This window comes from Mesoplodon mirus (assembly GCF_964341445.2).
Source record: "Mesoplodon mirus genome assembly, chromosome: 3".
NCBI lineage: Eukaryota > Metazoa > Chordata > Mammalia > Artiodactyla > Ziphiidae > Mesoplodon > Mesoplodon mirus.
This window is the reverse complement of record NC_138978.1, coordinates 25,522,453-25,542,456: the sequence shown is the minus strand read 5'-3', so window position 1 is coordinate 25,542,456 and position 20,004 is coordinate 25,522,453. Positions and strand designations below refer to the sequence as shown.

The following is a 20,004-nucleotide window of genomic DNA, read 5'->3' as shown; positions in this document are numbered from 1 at the left end:
CATAGCCCAGAACCACAGGCCCTAGACACTTCTGACTACTGAGGACTTGAAATGTGGCTAGTGCAACCGAGGAAGTTCATTTTACATTTTTACAAATTTAAATTAAATGTAAAGAGCCACATGTAGGTACTGACCACCATACTGGACAGGTCAGCTCTATATGATTTGGTTGCTCAAATGCCTGTGAAAATCTACATCATTATGCATTAAGTTGTTACTGTGCAGTTAATCATGTTTAATCAGTTATACTAGCTTTTGAAATGATACAGTACATCATTAAACTTAGTATAAGTATTTCTAGAGATGTACTGTACTCAAAAATCTTGGTTTGGGATTGGGATATTAAAAGATCCATCCTATGTCTCACATAATATACAGTATAATTTTTTTAAAATCCAGTGACTCCTGAAACAAACATAAATATCTAACAAAAATCAACTTTTTTTTGATTTGTCTAGAACAGCCACTGTTCCATACAAAAACAAAAACAAAAACAAAACAAAACAAAAAAAACCCCCCCAGCTGACTGGCACACACCAGGACCTCTTGACATCACTCAAGTCCTAGTCTTCACCAGGGCTACAGGCATGGGGTTACTCTGCCCATCCCAACACAGCAGGTGCTCCCTTAAAAAAGCAGGGAGCATGTAGAAAACAAGTGGCCTGTTTTATAAAACTCTAAATTTATTCAAAGTGTTAAAAGATTTCACTCTCCCCTCCAAAATACTTTACATTAAAAAAAAAATCAATACTCTCTTCTATTTTTTCAGCCTCTGTACAAGCTACTGCTTCCCTTTCTGGGGACCAGTCTCTGCCCCTCCAACCCTCTTCCCCGCCCTCCCTTCACTCTCAATATTGCTGTAAGTTTGCTTATAAAGCCCTCCTTCCCCTCTCCCCAAGGTCCTGCCCAGCAGGCATAGCTTCCTTTCTGGATTTCAGGCCCTTGGCTGGCAGGTGAGGCAGGTTGGATGGGTGAGACTCGGCAGACAAGGCCTGACGGGCAGAATGCTTTGTGCTTCTGGGAGAAAGGCTGACTGGCTTTTTTCTTGATCAAGCTGGAGGATCACTGTTTTCCTTTTTGCCCCATGGGCACCTGTTCAGGGCCAAATATTTGGCTTGGGGTTGCCCATGGCTGGGTAGCCCTGCCCCTTCTCCAGTTTCCCCAGGCGTAGGTCCATGACAGCTGGGTCTCACGACTGTGCCATTTGTCTGTCTGTGGGTTGTGAAGGACAGGAAGAGTGGCACATGACTAGAGCAGGGCTTGACGGAGCCCCAACTTCTCAGAGTGTGGGCACCAAACACATAGGGGAGGAAGTTTTGGTTTTTGATAGGCAAAACCAGGGTCAGCCAGGACCATGGGAAGTAGGGATGAGAGGGAAAGGTCTAACCACATAGCTGTGGGGTCAGCAATGTTCCTTCTGATTAAAACCCCCTCCCCTCTTCCATCTATCCCACCCTCATCCTGTAGGTCCCAGGATGATTCCGGAAAAGGAGGGGAAAAAAAGAGAAGGATTCTGTTCTGCTGATGGGAAAAAGGCAGGAGATGACAGAGTACTTGGAGCTGGAAGAGGCCTGCTGGAATATGTAGACATCATGGCTTCCTTGTTCCAGGAGGGAGGTGGAGGGGGCCGGAAACCAGGCCCTCAGAGGCTTCATCAGCTCTGTTCTTTGTCCTTGACTAGTAAGACTGTGTGCTGGCCCCCGCTGGACACAGATAAGACCACACGGTTCTCCAACTGTTTGCCTGTCATCTCCACGGGGCTCCAGGCATCCTCTTCCTGTCCTGTGCCCAGCTGGTAGTTGGTGCCCATGCCCCAGGCAAAAACACAACCTACAAAGGACAGAAATACGGGCAGCTGTCTCCAGGATCCCAAGCCCCACCTTTCTGTAGTGTGAGAACCCTGGCACATGAGGGTGGATTTTGGCCTTGGCCTGTGGCAGCCTGGTAATGTCCCAGTCTCTGGGCGTTCAGGGAAGCTGGGAGGAGGCAAGGAGATGATGGACAAAGAAGAGCTCTGTCAACCAGAGACTGCAGTCCTTACACATTGCCAAAAACTTCTCCCTGCTCCTAGGCGTGGCATTCAAGGCCCAACAATGACTGGCCATTCCCCAAACCCCTATATCACCTCCATTCCCAGGACCAGCTGCCTTTGAGACTGCTCTGGATGCCCTCCTTTGCTTATCATAAAGGACTGAACCTTCACGGTGCAGCACAAGCCCCACTTCCTCAGGAACTCTTCCCAGATATCCCAGGTCAAGCACCTCTGCCAGCCGGATTTCTCAAGGCCTCCATGGCTGTTCCACTCAGGCTTTGGTGACCACTTGTCCACACCCTCCTCTGCTGTGCCTGCCAGGACCCCAACTACTAAGCCTTCTTTCTCTAATAAAATTCTAAGTACAACTCCCTGGGAAGCCAGCACCTACTTGGTTGTAAATAAAAAGGGTCACCGTGGTATAAAATGTAAAGAGAAGCCTGAGTTAGGAGTCTGGAGACATGGGTTCAAGTCCTACTGCTTGTCTGGGCCTCAGTGATATATCTCCTTTTGCTGTTTTTCTCCTCTACAGAACAAATCACCTCTATTAAAATAATGTGTTTACCCATTTTGTCATCAAAGCCAGAGCTTCTGACAATCAGGCCAAAAGCAACGTCATCACAAACAGTGCTCTCCATGCCTCAGCGCCATCTGATGGCGGACATCAGAGCCTACTGGGCACTTCAGTAAGAACCACGACCCCCAGGCTCCAACCAGACCGACTATGGGCAGCCCCACTCACCATCCTTGGTCACAGCGTACCCCACAGAGGCCCCACAAGCCACCGAGGAGACGGCGGGCAGCCTGGAGATGAGGGTGGGTACGCTCTTCTCCTCAGCACCTTCCCCAAGGCCCAGCCGCCCATACTCAGCCCGGCCCAGGCTGTATGCTCTTCCTGTGGAAGAAGGAGAGAGACGAGGAGTAGCAGAGGGCATGCTCCGGGTAGGCCAGGTGAGCACCTATATCTGTGGGAGCTGGTCCCCCATTCCCAGGGTGATGAGGTCTGAAGTGTCCTTTTCAGTTTTGGGGGAGGCCTGGGAGAAGCCCCCCAGGCCCCCACTGAACTCACGTGGAAGAACAACAGGACGCTGGGGGACGGGGGCGACCCTCGTGGACCCACAGCCAGCCCAGTCCATGGAGCAGGCCCAGGTTCTGAGCACCGCCATCTCCGGAGTGTGGCCAGGCCTGTGCCCAGGGAACACTCCACCTCCAACCCAGAGATGGACCAGGAGGCCCTACCTTCCGAATCCATGCAGACTGTATGGTGCTGGCCACCAGAGAAGCCCACCCAGGACTTCGTGGAGTTCTTGAAGGATGTCAGGTTCTGAGGTACAAAGCAAGATTCTGTGCCTGGGGTTCCTGGGGGAAGAGGCCAGGACAGAGGTGTCAGGGGTGAGGGTGTCCAAGGAGCCGCCTTCTTCTTCCCCTCCCAGTGTGGCCCCCACCCCACACCAGGGTATTTATATTCTCATTTTACAGATGAGAAAACTGAGGCTCTGAGGGGTTAGGTGACCCCACCAAGGGTGCACAACGAATGAGGGGTGGAGGCAGGACTGGAGCCCAGGTCACTCTGGGCGACCCTGGATGATGGGCTTGGGACTCACCTAGTTGATGGTAGTTGGAGAGGCCAAAGCCGTATACATGGCCCTCAGAGGAGATGGCAAAGGTGAAGTAGGCACCACAGAAGGCATCCTGGAATCTGACATGGCCCCGGCTTCCCCTGGATTTCAGCATCACACACTTGGGGACCAGGAGTCGTTCTGCAGGCAGAGAGCAGGCCAGGGTCAGTGGCAGACACACACGGCCTCTCCTCTCTGCCCCATCTGTTTCTCCTTCACTGCTAAAGCCCTCGCAGGGAGACTAGGCAGGGACTCTTGTCCCTATTATACAGAAGAGGAAACTGAGGCCAGGAGAGTCCAAGTGCCTCACTCAGACTCCCACAGCCATAGAGGTAACATTTACCTGGAACTTACCATGTGCCAGACAGTCTTTTTTTTTTTTTTTTTTTTTTTTTTTGCGGTACGCAGGCCTCTCACTGTTGTGGCCTCTCCCGTTGCGGAGCACAGGCTCCGGACGCGCAGGCTCAGCGGCCATGGCTCACGGGCCCAGCTGCTCCGCGGCATGTGGGATCCTCCCGGACCGGGGCACAAACCCGTGTCCCCTGCATCGGCAGGCAGACTCTCAACCACTGCGCCACCAGGGAAGCCCCAGACAGTCTTTTATGTAAACTCATTTAACTTCACAACAAACCAGTGAGGTAGGCTTAAAGGTAGGTGGGTTTAGAGATGAGGAAACTATGTCCAGGGGCCTACAGCCAGTAGCTGGTAGAGCCACGATTCAAACCTGGGGTAGTCTGGCTCTAGAATCTGAGTCCTTAACTACCACCGCAGGTCCACCTGATGCAAGCCTGAAAACAGAGAATCCCTTCTGCCTCTGACCTTCACCGGGGGTGGCTTGCCAACTTGCCCCGCCAGAGGGACCTAAGCCACCTACCGAGGCCCTGCCGGCCACCACGATTAGCAAATAATTCAGGCACGCGGCCCAGTTGGCCCTGCTCCCCGCAGCCCAAAGTATAGAGGTCGCCATCAACTGTCAGCATCACCAAGTGGTCGTTTCCTGAGGGTGAGAGGAAGGCAAGGGATGCAGGGCTGTAAGGGCCGAGGCTGGGCCAGCCCCCCAAAAGTTTCTCCAACTCCTGCCCAGAGTGAGTACCTGCAGACTCACCTGAGGCCACCTTCACCACGGGCATACTCAGCTGCACCTGCACAGGCACCATGCTCTTTTTCATTGGCTCCAAGAGCCCGATCACACCATTATTGTCCTGGAAGGGAGGGGCGGAAGAGTTTTCAGCCAGTTCTTCCTGCCTCACACCAGCCAGATCCAGCTTTGCAGTCAGCCACAGAGCTGTCTGGTGAAGGGCACTGGTGCCAGATGGAGATGGAGAAGTGGGCAGGAGCCAGGCCACATAGTGCAATACTTACGAATGAAATCATATGTGGTCTGTGATTTGCATTAAAATAACAAAGGAGTTGGGGAATGGAAGGGAGTGAAGATGAAACAAGTTTGGTCATAAGCTGATAATTGTTGGGGCAAGCAGATAGAGTTCAATATAGTTTTCTGATTACTTTTACGTGTTTGAAATTATCAATAAAAAAATTTTAAATCAGCCCCAATGAGGAAACATCAGCCCCAATGAGGAAATATCAGATTCCTTTATTTATTTGACATTTCAAAATAAATCGAATACTAAAGTACCAAAACAATTTTAATGCTGTATCTGCTTTTTAAACCACACTCTCGTGTCCTGGAAGTTCTGAGATGTGCCCCCAAACCCCTGAGAAGTGTGGAAGAAGGCTGGGAAGGGGAGGGGGGAGGTTGAAGGCAGGGAGATGGGTCAGTAGGCTTCCTGGCTTAGTCTCAGCCCAAAGGCATCCTTGACCCACCCCTCTCCCAAGACGCACACATCATAACATCAGAGTCCAGGGAACAGCAGTGGTGTGGACAGGCCTGGATGAAGAAGCCAGAAACCTGGGTCTGGGCCCAAGCTCTGCCCAGGGCCTTGACTTCCCCACCAGTAAGTACAACAGGGGCCTCGTGATGGGTTATCTTTGGGGCCCCACCAGTTAATTCTGCCCACCAGCCCCCATGCCATCTTCCAGACCCAGTCTTACCCGGAAGGAGCCCCAGAGGAAGACACGGCCATCCTCGGTGAGGGCTGCTGTGTGACTGTCTCCTGCTGACACCTGTATCACCTTCTCTTGCAGTTCCACTTTCCCAGGGACCATCTCTGAGCCCTCCACTGATGTGTCCCTTCCCAGGGCACCCTCATCGTTGCAGCCGAAGGAGTAGACCTGTGCCCAGGATGCCCCCGTTAGTACAAGTCCTGGCCTCTCAGTCCGTTCTTGTTTAGGCCAATCCCTGCTCGTCTAGCCAGCTCCATCTCCACAGAGTAATGCGTGTGGTTCAAAGCTCCTTTCCCAAGCCCCCTACTAACCCCAGGCCCTGTCCCATCCTGTGCCACCCCCAACCTACCTGGCCACTTTTGCTTAGACACACGGTGTGCATGCCCCCAGCCTCAGCCTGCACGATGTCCTCTGGAATGGGCACCAGGGCTGGCTTCTTCCTCTCCATCACATTCTCGCCCAGCCCCAGCTGGCCCACGTCGCCCTGGCCCAGCGTCAGCACCAAACCTGGTTCTGTGTTGTGGGACCTATGTGAGACTGAGGGGTGAAGAAGACAGCCCCTGAGTGTGTAGGATGACGGGAGAGAGGAGAGGTCACTGCACAGGGTCTGAGATCACACAGACCTGGGTTCAAGCCCCTGCCCTGCCACAGACCATTAGTCTGACCTCTCCAAGCCTAAGTTTCCTCATCTGTGAAACGAGGATAACAAAAGTACTTATCTCATAGGGTTTTTGTGCAGATTAAAAACTGAGCACATCATTAATGTGAGTGGAAGGAAATGGAAACGAGATACTCAATATCGGCAAATGAATCTTGGTGGAGAGGGTTGAAGAACAGTGGGGATACAAGCTAGTTTTCCTGATAGGCTGTTCTTGGTCGGGAACCATACTAACAGGGCATAATAACGTCTACCCCTTTACCGACTGCCTACTAGTGTTAGACTGCTTTGCAGCCCCTCACATTATGCTACAGACCTTCCATTCTTAGGATCCCACTTTACAGAAAAGGGAACAGAGGCTCAGAGAAGGTCGTAGAATAATTAGTAGAGTTTGCAGTTCATCCGCAAGCTGTGACTTAACCCCTGGACATAGGTACACTGACCCCCTACTCCGCTCCTATGTGGGAGCGGACAGGCAGCTGAAAAGGAAGGGGTAGGAGTTAAGAGCCCGCACAGGCTTTTGCAGAGACGAACACGCCAACCGAACACGCCAACCGGTGTGCGGCACAGGGCCATCTGCTGGCCAATGGCGACCGCCCACGGCCCCGGACAGCCAATGGCGTCCAGCCCCTCCCTCTGGGGGTGTGGCCAGGCTGCCAGGACTGCTGCGGCTGCGCAGAGAGTGCGCTGGGCAAGCAGCCACCTGGTCGGGCTTTCTGGTCAGGAGGGCTCGGCCCGCAGGCACCTCGGCAGGAGCGGGCGCCTGGAACGCAGCGGGAGGCAACGGCCCTCACTGCCTGGTTACGAGGGGCTGCAAAAGACAGACAGTGTCTGAGTGTGGGTCCATATTCCCCCCTCCCAGATTGGGGGTGGCTCTTTCTCCTCCCTGACTCCCTCCAGGGTCCCAGGAGAGAGGAGACCACAGCCACCTCCCTCCAGTGCTACCAGGACATGATCTCATTTTCCTCACGACGGCCCAGTGAGGTTGCCCATTTTATGAATGGGGTAGTAGTCCAAGCTCAGTGAGGTTAGTGATTTGCCCAAAGCTATATGTAGCTAGAAAGTGGCAGAGCCAGGACTTGACCCAGTCTGGAGATCAATGGTCTTAACCATGATGCATCACTGCCTGGGGCAAAGCCCTAGGGTCTAGCTTTTTGCCAGTATCTGAGTGCTTTTAGGCAAGTCTCTGCCCCTTTATGGTTCCCAGAGGGTGGGATTCAGTGAGCTACAGGAGACTCTCCAGCTGGGTGGAGTTCCTGGACTTCCAGGCCCCTCAGCTTCAAATCTCACGGAGAAAGGAGCCCAGTTCCAGATTCTGGGGCGCCAAGAGGCCACCCACACTGAAGTAGAGGCCAAGGCCAACTTACCCTTCACCTTCTTGCTTTTGGGGAGGGCATCTTCGGGGGGTGACCTTCTCTTAGTTATACGCTTGGGTGGCATCTTCCTGTCCTGAAAAACCCAGGCAAATACTCCATGTCAGAAATGGCAATCATTTTTCTGCTCTAATTAGGCAATATTCATCAAAAACCCTAAAAAAAGTGAGAAGAAATGCCCAGCAATTCCACTTCTCAGAATTTATCTGAGAAGAACCAAATAATAAATACACCCAAAGATTAAGATCCACAAATATTCTCTACTGTATTCTTCATAACATTAAAAAAACAACAAAAAATGGAGCAACCCATACACTGAGGAGTAGGGGACTGGCTAGATAATATGTGGTATATTGATGATAAAACAGGACAAAGCCATCAAAAGTGATGCTTTCAGAGATTCATTTACTGAATAATTGCCAAGTAATATAAACAGATTGAAAAACAGCCCATCATCCTATTTGTGGAAAAGAAAAAGCATACACATATAAAAATTTGTGGAAGGAAATACATTCAATATTGATAATGGTAACCTCTGGAAAATGGGATTATGGACAACTTTTACTTCTTTCTTTGTACTTTACCTATATTATTGAAGCTACAAGAAACATTACATGTATTTTTAAAATTTTATTATAAAACATTGAAGAACATTAAGTGAAGTATCCCTCACAACTCCTCCCAACCCCGACATAACCACTAGTAACTTTGGTTATACATTACTGTCATAATCAGACCACACACACACAAAGCTGTTCTCATTAAATAAAAGCAAACCAAACCATCTGTGCCCTTTGATACAAAATGCCACCACTCCTGGGAGGAAGCTGGCTTTCCTCTAAGCAGTCCAACAAGAGATAAACACTGTATACACACTCACACAAACAGACGGTGTTACAAAAGGGGGAAAGGAAATCACCTACGGGTGACAAGAAGGGCTGTTGCACCTAGCACGATCCTGGGCAGCTGAAAGCCTCAGCCCTGAGCCCCTCACTCCTTAAACTAACTGCTGCTGCCTTGCCTCCTCAAGACCTCTGAGAACAGACTTTCTCTGCGTCTATCTCAATTCCAATCCAGCCCAAATTGTGTCGAAAGCCTTTTTCCCCCACATAAACAGCTTTGGAAGTAAATCTTTATTGAGCCCTGGTCTTTAAGGTTATGAAAGACAGTTCAGTTGTCTAAGCCTTAGGCTCCCAAACTCTAACAAGGGCAATTTGCAGCTACCCAGATGCAAAAGTGGTAGAGCAAGTGGTGGTTAAGAGGAGCCAGAATATGTGCTCAGCTGTTTTCTAGCTGTTTGACCTTGGACATTAAATAACAAAGTTATTTAATCTCTTCATGATTCAGTTTCCTCCTCAGTAAAATGGGGATAATAATAGTACCCACACCCTGTTGTGACGTGTATGACTAATTTGAGCTAATACTGTAAAAGTAATAACATAGTAAGTGCTCAATAAATCAATGCTGGTGTTATAACATCTAGGGTCTGTCCCAGGTGATGCTCAAGCACAGCTCTAATCTAATCTAACCCACCTCCCCTCCATTCTACAGAAAAGGGATGGAGACTCTACCCAAGGCTACAAATGGAAAGAGAACTCCAAGAGCCCTTCTCAGGCTCCTCTGTGGGCCTGAACAGCACCCCATTCTTCCTCTCCCTCCCTTCCTTCCTTCCAGCAGGTCCTAGAGCCTCAGCCTCTCCAGCTCTCCATTCCATGGTATATGAACACAAGGTGAGTGGCCTGGAATTTCCAGGCCATTTCTGCTGGCTATCCTGGGGGAAAAGAACAAAGTACCGAAGATGACGAAATAGCTAAAGGCCTACAATCCGCCAAGGCTGTGTAGGTTGAGCTTCTGCAGGTTGAGCTTCTACAGGTTGTGACTGGCCCAGTTTTGACTCTGTTGAAGCATTTCTGTGTTTCACCCAACTTCTATTCTCCCAGGGTTGAACTCCTCCCCTCCAAGCAGCCTCTTTGAAACCCCTTTTCCCACACTAGAAATGCACATTCCTTAGGATAAAGGGAATTAGATTCATCTGCCAGAGCTGTGGTTTGTTCAACCCTGCTTCTGTGACCATGGTTGACCTCCTGGCAGCTTTTTTCTTTTTTAACTTATTTATTTTATTTATTTACTTTTGTTTGTGTTGGGTCTTCGTTGCTGCACGCAGGCTTTCTCTAGTTGCGGCGAGTGGGGGCTACTCTTTGTTGCGGTGCGCGGGCTTCTCAGTGCGGTGGCTTCTCTTCTTGCAGAGCACGGGCTCTAGGCGCATGGGCTTCAGTAGTGTGGCACGCGGGCTTAGTTGCTCCACGGCATGTGGGATCTTCCCAGACCAGGGTTCGAACCCGTGTCCCCTGCATTGGCAGGCAGATTCTTAACCACTGCGCCACCAGGGAAGTCCCTCTCTGGCAGCTTAAACCTCTCTGAGCTGTACCCTCATCTGTAAAAAGGGATGCAATGACCACTTCCAGGGCTGCTGTCAAAACTGAATGAAGCACTTCCCTGGTGGTGCAGTGGTTAAGAATCCGCCTGCCAATGCAGGGGACACGGGTTTAATCCCTGGTCCGGGAAGATCCCACATGCCGCGGAGCAACTAAGCCCGTGCACCACAACTACTGAGCCTGTGCTCTAAAGCCTGCGAGCCGCAGCTACTGAGCCCACGTGCCACAACTACTGAAGCCCGTGTGCTTAGAGCCTGTGCTCCACAACAAGAGAAGCCACCGCAATGAAAAGCCTGCGCACCGCAACAAAAACTAACCCCCGCTCACCGCAATCAGCAATGAAGACCCAGCACAGCCAAAAAAAAAAAAAAAAAGACTGAATGAAATGTTTGTAAAGGACCTTGGAGTGCCAAGCACACAGTAAGTACTCAATACGTGGCAGCATGTACTCATTCATTCCATGAATGCCTATTACCACTGCCAGGTGTAGCAAGGAAAAAGGAAACTAACCCTCTCCCTGTTCTCGTGGAGCTTAATTCTAGTGGGAAAGACACACACACACATACACACACACACAGAGTATTATTACAGATGGTGTTGTGTGAAGGATAGGCAAGGCACAACAAAGTAAACGTACTTAACGCCACTGAACTATATACAATTAAAAATGGTTAAAATGGTCAATTTTATGTTATGGGTATTTTACCACAGTAAAAAAAAAGAGAGAGAGAAAAACTGGGACGGGGGAGGAGATATAGGTCAGATAGGTAACATTTGGGCTAAGGCTTGAAATACTAGCAAGAGAAAGCTAGCAGGGGAAGACCTGGACAAAAGCATGGGATGTGCTCAGGAACCTGGGGAGGCCAGCAGGGCTGTAGGTGGACAGCAATGGATCACATGGCACAAGGGGAGCAGGCGCTGGATCATACAAGGCCTAGTAGGGAAAACAGAAGAGTTTTAAGAAAAATGTCTTCTTAACGATTGTTCTGGCTACTGTAGAGAAAATGCAATGGTTTGGAAGAGGAGGAGATTGCAGGCATCCAAATGAGAGAAGTCAGTGACTTGATTTGGTCTGAGGCAAGAGAGAAAAGTAGACAAAACAGATCAATTTAGGAGACAGGCTTGCTTTGCTGGCGGATTAGATGTGGGGAATGAGGGTGAGGGAGGAACCCAGAATGACTTTTTCATCCTAAAAAACCCAGCCTCCCCGATCCCCCATGAACTTGGCCAAACACAAGGACCCCCAGGCTTTGGCTTAAGTGAATAAGTAGATGGTCGACTTCCAGTTACTGAGAACACTGGGGGACAAACAGGAGAGGAGAGACTGGGAGGTCCACCTCACCAGGCATTTTTGTTAAGTCCGAAGTGCGTGGGAGCCGACCAAAAGGGATGTTAAGTAGCAGCGCTGCATGGGTTAAGGAGTGTGGGACGTAACAGGTATCCACTGTTTCTTGTACCCCTGGCCAGGGTGCCAGCCAGTTCACTGTGTCCAGGGCCCTGTCCCGCCAAGGGCATATTTCCCGTCAGTTCATCAGAATGACCCGCAGCAGTTAGCTGTGCTGGGGAGGGAGACTGTGTAGTAGCATGGGAAAGTACTTACAACCAGAAGTGTAAAAAAGGGAACAGAATAATATCAGCACATTGGTGCTGATGTTGGGTTGACCTGTGGGCAAGGCCTGGAGTGGAGAAAAATAAAGGCTATATGAGGTATTTGGTGTCATGGGTCATTAACCGAAAAAAAAAAAAAGTGTTAGTGTGGGTTGGAACAGACCCAGGCAATATCTCCTTAGCCACCTGTGTTTTGCGCTAATATTCTGGGGCATCTCACTGCAAGCTAACCACACTGATCCCACTTTACAGACGAGGAAACTGAGGCTCAAAAAGGTAAAGTGTCTTACCCAAGACTGGACGAGGAAATCAAGATCTGTACCAAGTACCAGGTCACTCAGACCCCAGAGCTGGTGCCCCTACCTACTTCCTCCCCACACTCCCCAGTCCCTCAGCCTGTCTGAGAACTCTCCCTCATACTCTCTCCCCCAGAAAAGACAGCAGCTTGTCTCTCATCTCCCTACTGCCCACCCCCATCCCCATCCCACTCTACAAGCCATTCATGATCTTTTTAAACCTCAAACCTGAAACAAGCTGCTTCCTTGCTCAGACTCCTCAGTGGCTCCCTCTGCCCACATTTCTCAGCCTGGTACTAAAGACCTCCAGGGTCTGATACTAACACGACTTCTGGCCTCCTGCCTTATCTGTCACATCGTCCCTTCTCTTCTCACACAATCTTAGACTGCCTACTATTCTCTCCACACCATGTGCATCTCTGTACCATCCCATCCCTATCCTACTAGAAGAAGTTCTACTCAAAGTCACCTCCATTGGTAAGCCACCTCTGATCCCTCTCTCAATCCTAAAGGAATCATTCTCGCAGAGAAATTAGGACAGACTTTTAGATCATGATTATTTAAATTTACCTGTCTATCCACCATATCAATCTGCTCCTTAAAATGAGTCTCTCTGGACACTGGCCACGCCTACTTTCTATGTGCCAACAACCTTTAACTTCTCACAACAAGCTGAAGAAGGCACTGTCACTCCTATTTCACAGTTGAGGGAACTGAGGCTCAGAGAAGTCAATTTACTTGCTTAAGTTCATACCATCAGAAAGGAGAGCCAGGAATAGAATCCAGGTATATCTGATAATTAAAAACAAAAACAAAACAAGAATGGTTGGCTAAAGGCAGGCCATGATCCAGGCAGGGGTCGAGGCAGCCTGGACAGGCCTCCCCAGGATCCCCTATGAGCCTGGCCAAAGGCAAGGAGCAGAGGGCAGCAGCCTGCTGAGGGGGACAGGATAGTGAGAGCAGAGAGCAGCTCGGAGGCAGCTAGGGCCTGGGAGGGTGGGCCACGTGGGTGACAAATCTGCTGAAAGATGTATGGAAGGACGGCGGGTACAACTCCATGCTGCGGTGGAGAGAGCACTGGCTTTCAAGTCCAAAAGACCTGAGTTCCCTTTGAGCCTGACAGTCTTCATCTCTCAAACAGAGGACTCCAGGCACTGCAGGGTGCTGCTGTGAGCAATCCCCGAGGCAGGGCGGAAGATAAGAGGGCACCTTCTAAAAGGTGGAGCCCTGTACCCATGACCCACCTGCATATCCTCTACTGTACACATCAGTCCTTTGACAGACTCCCTCTCTAACTGCTCTGGGTGTGTTTTCTTAGCCAGACACTGAGTGCCTGGGCTAGGAATAAGTAACAGTCTTTTGTCCCTACCCTGCACTCCCCGACAGACAAACACAGCTTGCATCTTCAAGGAGTTTACAGTCTGGGAGAAGAGTGAGATACAATCCAATAAGTCAGATACAGAGACAACTTCCACCAATAGGCACCTAAAGTGTGCCAGCCTCTCCTAGAACGTTCACACCTGCCCTTGGAGGTGTGATCATCCTGGCTCTACAGATAAGAAAGTAGAGGCTCAGGGGAAGGTGCTCCAGGCCACACAGAGGTGGGATGACAGCCCAGGTCTCCCGACCACTCCCCACTAGGACGAGAGCATCCCCCCTCCCCACTTCTCTCTGGGCCTCAGTTTCCTCATTTGGTGAATGAGGGCACAGCAGACTAGACAGTCTACCACGGCCGTGGTGTTCCTGCAGTGACCTGCTGTGACCTCATCTCTGCAAAGGGAGACAGAGCCCTCTCTGACCACAGCAGCTGTCTCCACCCACCCCAACATCAGGAGGCAGACACTTGCCCACCAGACGCAACGGCTAAAGAATCTCTTTGTGAGAAAAGTCCCCAGGAGGGATGGAAAAAGATTCTATGCAAATGGAAATCAAATAAAGATGGAGCAGCAATACTCATATCAGATAAAATAGACTTTAAAATAAAGAATGTTACAAGAGACAAGGAAGGACACTACATAATGATCAAGGGAGCAATCCCAGAAGAAGATATAACAATTATAAATATATATGCACCCAACATAGGAGCACCTCAATACATAAGGCAACTGCTAAGAGTTATAAAAAAGGAAATCGACAGTAACACAATAATAGTTGGGGGCTTCTCTGGTGGCGCAGTGGTTGAGAGTCCGCTTGCCGATGCAGGGGACACGGGTTCGTGCCTGGGTCCGGAAAGATCCCATGTGCCGCAGAGCAGCTGGGGCCGTAAGCCATGGCCACTGAGCCTGCACGTCCGGAGCCTGTACTCCGCAATGGGAGAGGCCACAGCAGAGACAGGCCCGTGTACCACAAAAGAAAAAAAAAAAAAAAAAAAAGTTGGGGACTTTAACGCCTCACACCAATGGACAGATCATCCAAACAGGGAAACACAAGCTTTAAATGAAACAATAGATGAGATAGATTTAATTGATATTTATAGGATATTCCATCCAAAAACAGCAGATTACACTTTCTTCTCAAGTGCACATGGAACATTCTTCAGGATAGATCACATCTTGCATCACAAATCAAGCCTCAGTAAATTTAAGAAAATTGAAATCATATCAAGGATCTTTTCCAACCACAATGCTATGAGATTAGAAATCAATTACAGGGAAAAAAAACGTAAAAAACACAAACACATGGAGGCTAAACAATACATTACTAAATAACCAAAAGATCACTGAAGAAATCAAAGAGGAAATCAAAAAATATCGAGAGACAAATTACAATGAAAACACGATGATCCAAAACCAATGGGATGCAGCAAAAGCAGTTCTAAGAGGGAAGTTTATAGCAATACAAGCCTACCTCAAGAAACAAGAAACATCTCAAATGAACAATCTAACCTTACAGCTAAAGGAACTAGAGAAAGAAGAATAAACAAAACCCAAAGTTAGTAGAAGGAAAGAAATCATAAAAATCAGAGCAGAAATAAATGAAATAGAAACAAAGAAAACAACAGCAAAATGAATAAAACTAAAGGCTGGTTCATTGAGAAGATAAACAAAATTGATAAACCTTTAGCCAGATTCATCAAGAAAAACAGGGAGAGGACTCAAATCCATAAAATTAGAAAGGAAAAAGGAGAAGTTACAACAGACACTGCAGAAATACAAAGCATCCTAAGAGACTACTACAAGCAACTCTATGCCAATAAAATGGACAACCTGGAAGAAATGGACAAATTCTTAGAAAGGTATAACTTTCCAAGACTGAACCAGGAAGAAATAGAAAATATGAACAGACCAATCACAAATAATGAAATTGAAACTGTAATTAAAAATCTTCCAACAAACAGAAGTCCAGGACCAGATGGCTTCACAGGTGAATTCTATCAAACATTTAGAGAAAAGCTAACACCCATCCTTCTCAAACTCTTGCAAAAAATTGCAGAGGAAGGAACACTCCCAAACTCATTCTATGAGGCCACCATCACCCTGATCCCAAAACCAGACAAAGATACTACAAAAAAAGAAAATTACAGACCAATATCACGGATGAGTATAGATGCAAAAATCCTCAACAAAATACTAGCAAACAGAATCCAACAACACATTAAAAGGATCATACACCATGATCAAGTGGGATTTATCCCAGGGATGCAAGGATTCTTCAGTATACACAAATCAATCAATGTGTTACACCATATTAACAAATTGAAGAAGAAAAACCATATAATCATCTCAATAGATGCAGAAAAAGCATCTGACAAAATTCAACTCCAATTTATGATAAAAACTCTCCAGAAAGTGGGCATGGGGGAACCTACCTCAACATAATAAAGGCCATATACGACAAACCCACAGCAAACATCATTCTCAATGGTGAAAAACTGAAAGCATTTCCTCTAAGATCAGGAACAAGACAAGGATGTCCATTCTCACCACTATTATTCAACATCGTTTCGGAAGTCCCAGCCACGGCAATCAGAGAAGAAAAAGAAATAAAAGGAATACAAATTGGAAAAGAAGTCAAACTGTCACTGTCTGCAGATGACATGATACTATACATAGAGAATCCTAAAGATGCCACCAGAAAACTACTAGAGCTAATCAATGAATTTGTAAAGTTGGAGGATACAAAATTAATGTACAGAAATCTCTTGCATTCCTATATACTAACAACAAAAGATCAGAAAGAGAAATTAAGGAAACAATCCCATTCACCACTGCAACAAAAAGAATAAAGTACCTAGGAATAAACCTACCTAAGGAGGTAAAAGACCTGTACTCAGAAAACTATAAGACACTGATGAAAGAAATCAAAGATGACACAAACAGATGGAAAGATATACCAGGTTCTTGGATTGGAAGAATCAATATTGTGAAAATGACTATACTATCCAAAGCAATCTACAGATTCAATGCAATCCCTATCAAATTACCAGTGGCATTTTTTACAGAACTAGAACAAAAAATCTTAAAATTTGTATGGAGACACAAAAGACCCCGAATAGCCCAAGCAGTCTTGAGGGAAAAAAAACGGAGCTGGAGGAATCAGACTCCCCGACTTCAGACTATACCACAAAGCTACAGTAATCAAGACAATATGGTACTGGCACAAGAACAGAAATATAGATCAATGGAACAGAATAGAAAGCCCAGAGATAAACCCACGCACCTATGGTCAACTAATTTATGACAAAGGAGGCAAGGATATACAATGGAGAAAAGACAATCTCTTCAATAAGTGGTGCTGGGAAAATTGGACAGCTACATGTAAAAGAATGAAATTAGAACACTCCCTAACATCATACACAAAAATAAGCTCAAAATGGATTAGAGACCTAAACATAAGACTGGACATTATAAAACTCTTAGAGGAAAACATAGGAAGAACACTCTTTGACATAAATCACAGCAAGATCATTTTTGATCCACCTCCTAGAGTTATGGAAATAGAAACAAAAATAAACAAATGGGACCTAATGAAACTTAAAAGCTTTTGCAAAGCAAACTACAAACAAGACGAAAAGACAACCCTCAGAATGGGAGAAAATATTTGCAAACAAATCAACGGACAAAGGATTAATCTCCAAAATATATAAACAGCTCATGCACCTCAATGTTAAAAAAAACAAACAACCCACCAAAAAATGGGCAGAAGACCTAAATAGACATTTCTCCAAAGAAGACATACAGATGGCCAAGAAGAACATGACAAGCTGCTCAACATCACTAATTATTAGAGAAATGCAAATCAAAACTACAATGAGGTATCACCTCACACCAGTTAAAATGAGCATCATAAGAAAATCTACAAACAACAAATGCTGGAGAGGGTGTGGAGAAAAGGCAACCCTCTTGCACTGTTGGTTGGAATGTAAATTGATACAGCCACTATGGAGAACAGTATGGAGGTGCCTTAAAAAACTAAACACAGAATTACCATATGACTCAGCAATCCCACTACTGGGCATATACCCAGAGAAAACCATAATTCAAAAAGACACATGCACCCCAATGTTCACTGCAGCACTATTTACAATAGCCAAGTCATGGAAGCAACCTAAATGCCCATCGACAGATGAATGGGTAAAGATGTGGTACATATACACAATGGAATATTACTCAGCCATAAAAAGGAAGGAAATTGGGTCATTTGTAGACACATGGATGGATCTAGAGACTGTCATACAGAGTGAAGTAAGTCAGAAAGAGAAAAACAAGTATCAGATATTAACGCCTATATGTGGAACCTAGAAAAATGGTACAGATGAACCGGTTTGCAGGGCAGAAATAGAGACACAGATGTAGAGAACAAACGTATGGACACCAAGGGGGGAAAGTGGTGGGGGGAGTGGTGGGGGGGGATGAATTGGGAGATTGGGATTGACATGTATACGCTAATATGTATAAAATACAGAACTAATAAGACCCTGCTGTATAACAAAATAAATAAAATACAATTAAAAAAAAAAGGCCCCAGGAGGGAAGGGAGGAGAGAGGCTCATCTGTCGACAATTATTTGCTGAGCTCCTGCCTCGTGTCAGGCACAGAGCTGGTAGACTTCATCCAGGAACTCCTTACTGGGGGATCCCCCTTACATAGGGAGCTGAGCCTCCGCTTAAGTGCATTCATTTTTCCCAGGGGAAAGGGGCCACATCTTCCACCAGATGTTACAACCACAGCTTTATGGAAATAATAGGATATTAGTAATCCTCACCACAAGCCTCTTATCTTCACCTTACAGGTAAGGGAAACAAGGCCCATGGGGATTGGGTGGGTGGCCCAAGGGTACCCAACTAGGAAGTTGCCGAGCTGAACACTATTCCTGCTCTTGGGATGTTTTCGCAACAGGAGCATGTAGAACTCCTAGTTCATCTTTCCAGACTCCATTCTGATGCCCTTCTTGGGTGAAACCATCGCTGCCTTCTCCACCCCACCCAGTGTTCCTTGGTCTGGCACTCCAGACCTTTTGAGACCCAGCCCGTGCAGGAATATCTTGCTCTTCCCCGACTTGCACCCTGTGCTCCAATCAAACACCGTGGTACCCCTGATGACAACACTCAACTACACCTTCATGCTTTTGCATGTGCTGTGTTCCCTGCCTGGATCACCCTAACCCCGCCCACCCTCAGTCTGCCTGGATAACTCCATTGTTCCTTCAAAACCCGGGCCAAGAGTAACCTCGGCTGGAAAGCCATACCTAACCCTCCTGCGCAGGCTTGGGTGAACCTCCGAGTTCCCCTCCACACTCCGTACACTCAGCTTCTGCTGGGGCACCCAAGTCACACTTGGTTGGAGCACCTCTGTTAATATCCGCCAGCAGCAGCGCCCCGGCTCCACGGGCACACTTCGGGGATCGCCCCGTACCGTAAATGTGGCCCTACATGGGCCTCCCCAGGGAGACCGCGAGCTCCGTCAAGGCCACACGGGGCCCTCTCACCATGTTCCCCAGCCCTGCTCGCGCGGCACGGAGTAGACAGCCAGTAAATAATCTGTTGACAGATGAGTTGGTGCGGAGTTCCCGGCACACCTCTCCAACCGGTCAACAGTCGTCGTGACGGTGCCTGTTGACGCTGAGATCTCGCTCTCTGCGTAAACCCTCAGCAGCCTACCCTCCTAAAAGCAGACCTTCGCCGGGCAGGGTTCCGCCCCACTCTGCAAACCGCATTCTCCAAACCAGTGCTGGACTTAATCACTTTCCCGCTCCGGAAACGCGGCCCCGCCAGGGCTGCCGCCCCGGCCCGGTAGGCGCGCTGGTCGGCACACCGCTGGCGGCGAGGTCACCGCGGCCGCGCGCACCCTGGCCGGCCGCGCTCGGGCCGTTTGAATCTCCCGCCCCCGCGGGCGGCGCGGGCCAGGCGTGCGAGGCGCGGCTGCAGAGGGGCCGCGCGGCCCTCGCTCGGGCGAGGCGGGGCCCGGCAGGCTCCGGGGGGCCCCGCGGGGCCGGAGACTCGCGCGCCCGCACCTCTCAGCCACTCGGCTTCACGTGGGGCCGGCGCCGCGCGACACGGGCGCGCGCAGGCAACGGCCCCGACCCGCCGCCGACCGCCGGTGCCCGCGCGCCGCCCTCCGCCCCGACCCTCCGCGCGTGACGGGCGCGACCTACCTCGCTGCAGGTCGGCCACAAGGAACTCCTCCGCTCCCCGGCCCGGCCGCGAACTGCCCCAGAGCATGCGCTCTACAGGCCTCCGGCCCCGACCCCGGGCCAGAAAAGAAAACAAAGAGCCCGGCGGCCCCTGGCGGCCGCCCCGGGAAGTGCAAGTGGCACGCTCTGGCTAAGGCGCTCCTAACCAGGCTCTCTCCGCCCTGGCAAGGGTACAGTGGGTGTGTATTTTGAAGACCCCAAATTGGAACAAGAGGACTGACAACCAGAAAGACTACTTGAAATCAAGGTTTGTTTGGGAGAATCTGGTGTGGAAGGGACTGTACGGA

At 48.8% G+C, this 20,004-nt stretch overlaps 1 protein-coding gene across 3 annotated transcripts; it reads right to left on the bottom strand.

The window, feature by feature from the left end:
- Nucleotides 1-665: 665 nt before the first annotated feature.
- Nucleotides 666-19,750, bottom strand: RCC1 (regulator of chromosome condensation 1). Of its 3 annotated transcripts, none has more exons than XM_082613316.1 (10): nucleotides 19,679-19,750; nucleotides 7,741-7,822; nucleotides 6,065-6,252; nucleotides 5,704-5,883; nucleotides 4,757-4,853; nucleotides 4,526-4,648; nucleotides 3,637-3,792; nucleotides 3,272-3,391; nucleotides 2,775-2,927; nucleotides 666-1,830 (listed from the first exon to the last, which is right to left on the bottom strand). In XM_082613316.1, the coding sequence occupies exons 2-10, from the start codon at nucleotides 7,811-7,813 to the stop codon at nucleotides 1,655-1,657; spliced, it is 1,266 nt and encodes a 421-aa protein (XP_082469442.1). In that variant the 5' UTR covers nucleotides 7,814-7,822; nucleotides 19,679-19,750; the 3' UTR covers nucleotides 666-1,654. The 3 variants fall into 3 exon arrangements, with proteins under 3 accessions (XP_082469442.1, XP_082469443.1, XP_082469444.1); XM_082613317.1 differs by lacking the exon at nucleotides 19,679-19,750 and adding an exon at nucleotides 18,773-19,348; XM_082613318.1 differs by lacking the exon at nucleotides 19,679-19,750 and adding an exon at nucleotides 7,077-7,184.
- Between the last annotated feature and the right edge of the window lie 254 nt (nucleotides 19,751-20,004).

Coding starts and splice junctions, on each gene's coding strand:
- RCC1 (XM_082613318.1), bottom strand. CDS start 7,813: ATGCCACCCAAGCGTATAACTAAGAGAAGGTCACCCCCCGAAGATGCC. Junction 6,253..7,076: donor TGACCAGAAAGCCCGACCAG/GTGGCTGCTTGC, acceptor TTCACCCCTCAG/TCTCACATAGGTCCCACAAC. Junction 1,831..2,774: donor GTACGCTGTGACCAAGGATG/GTGAGTGGGGCT, acceptor TGTCCTTTGTAG/GTTGTGTTTTTGCCTGGGGC.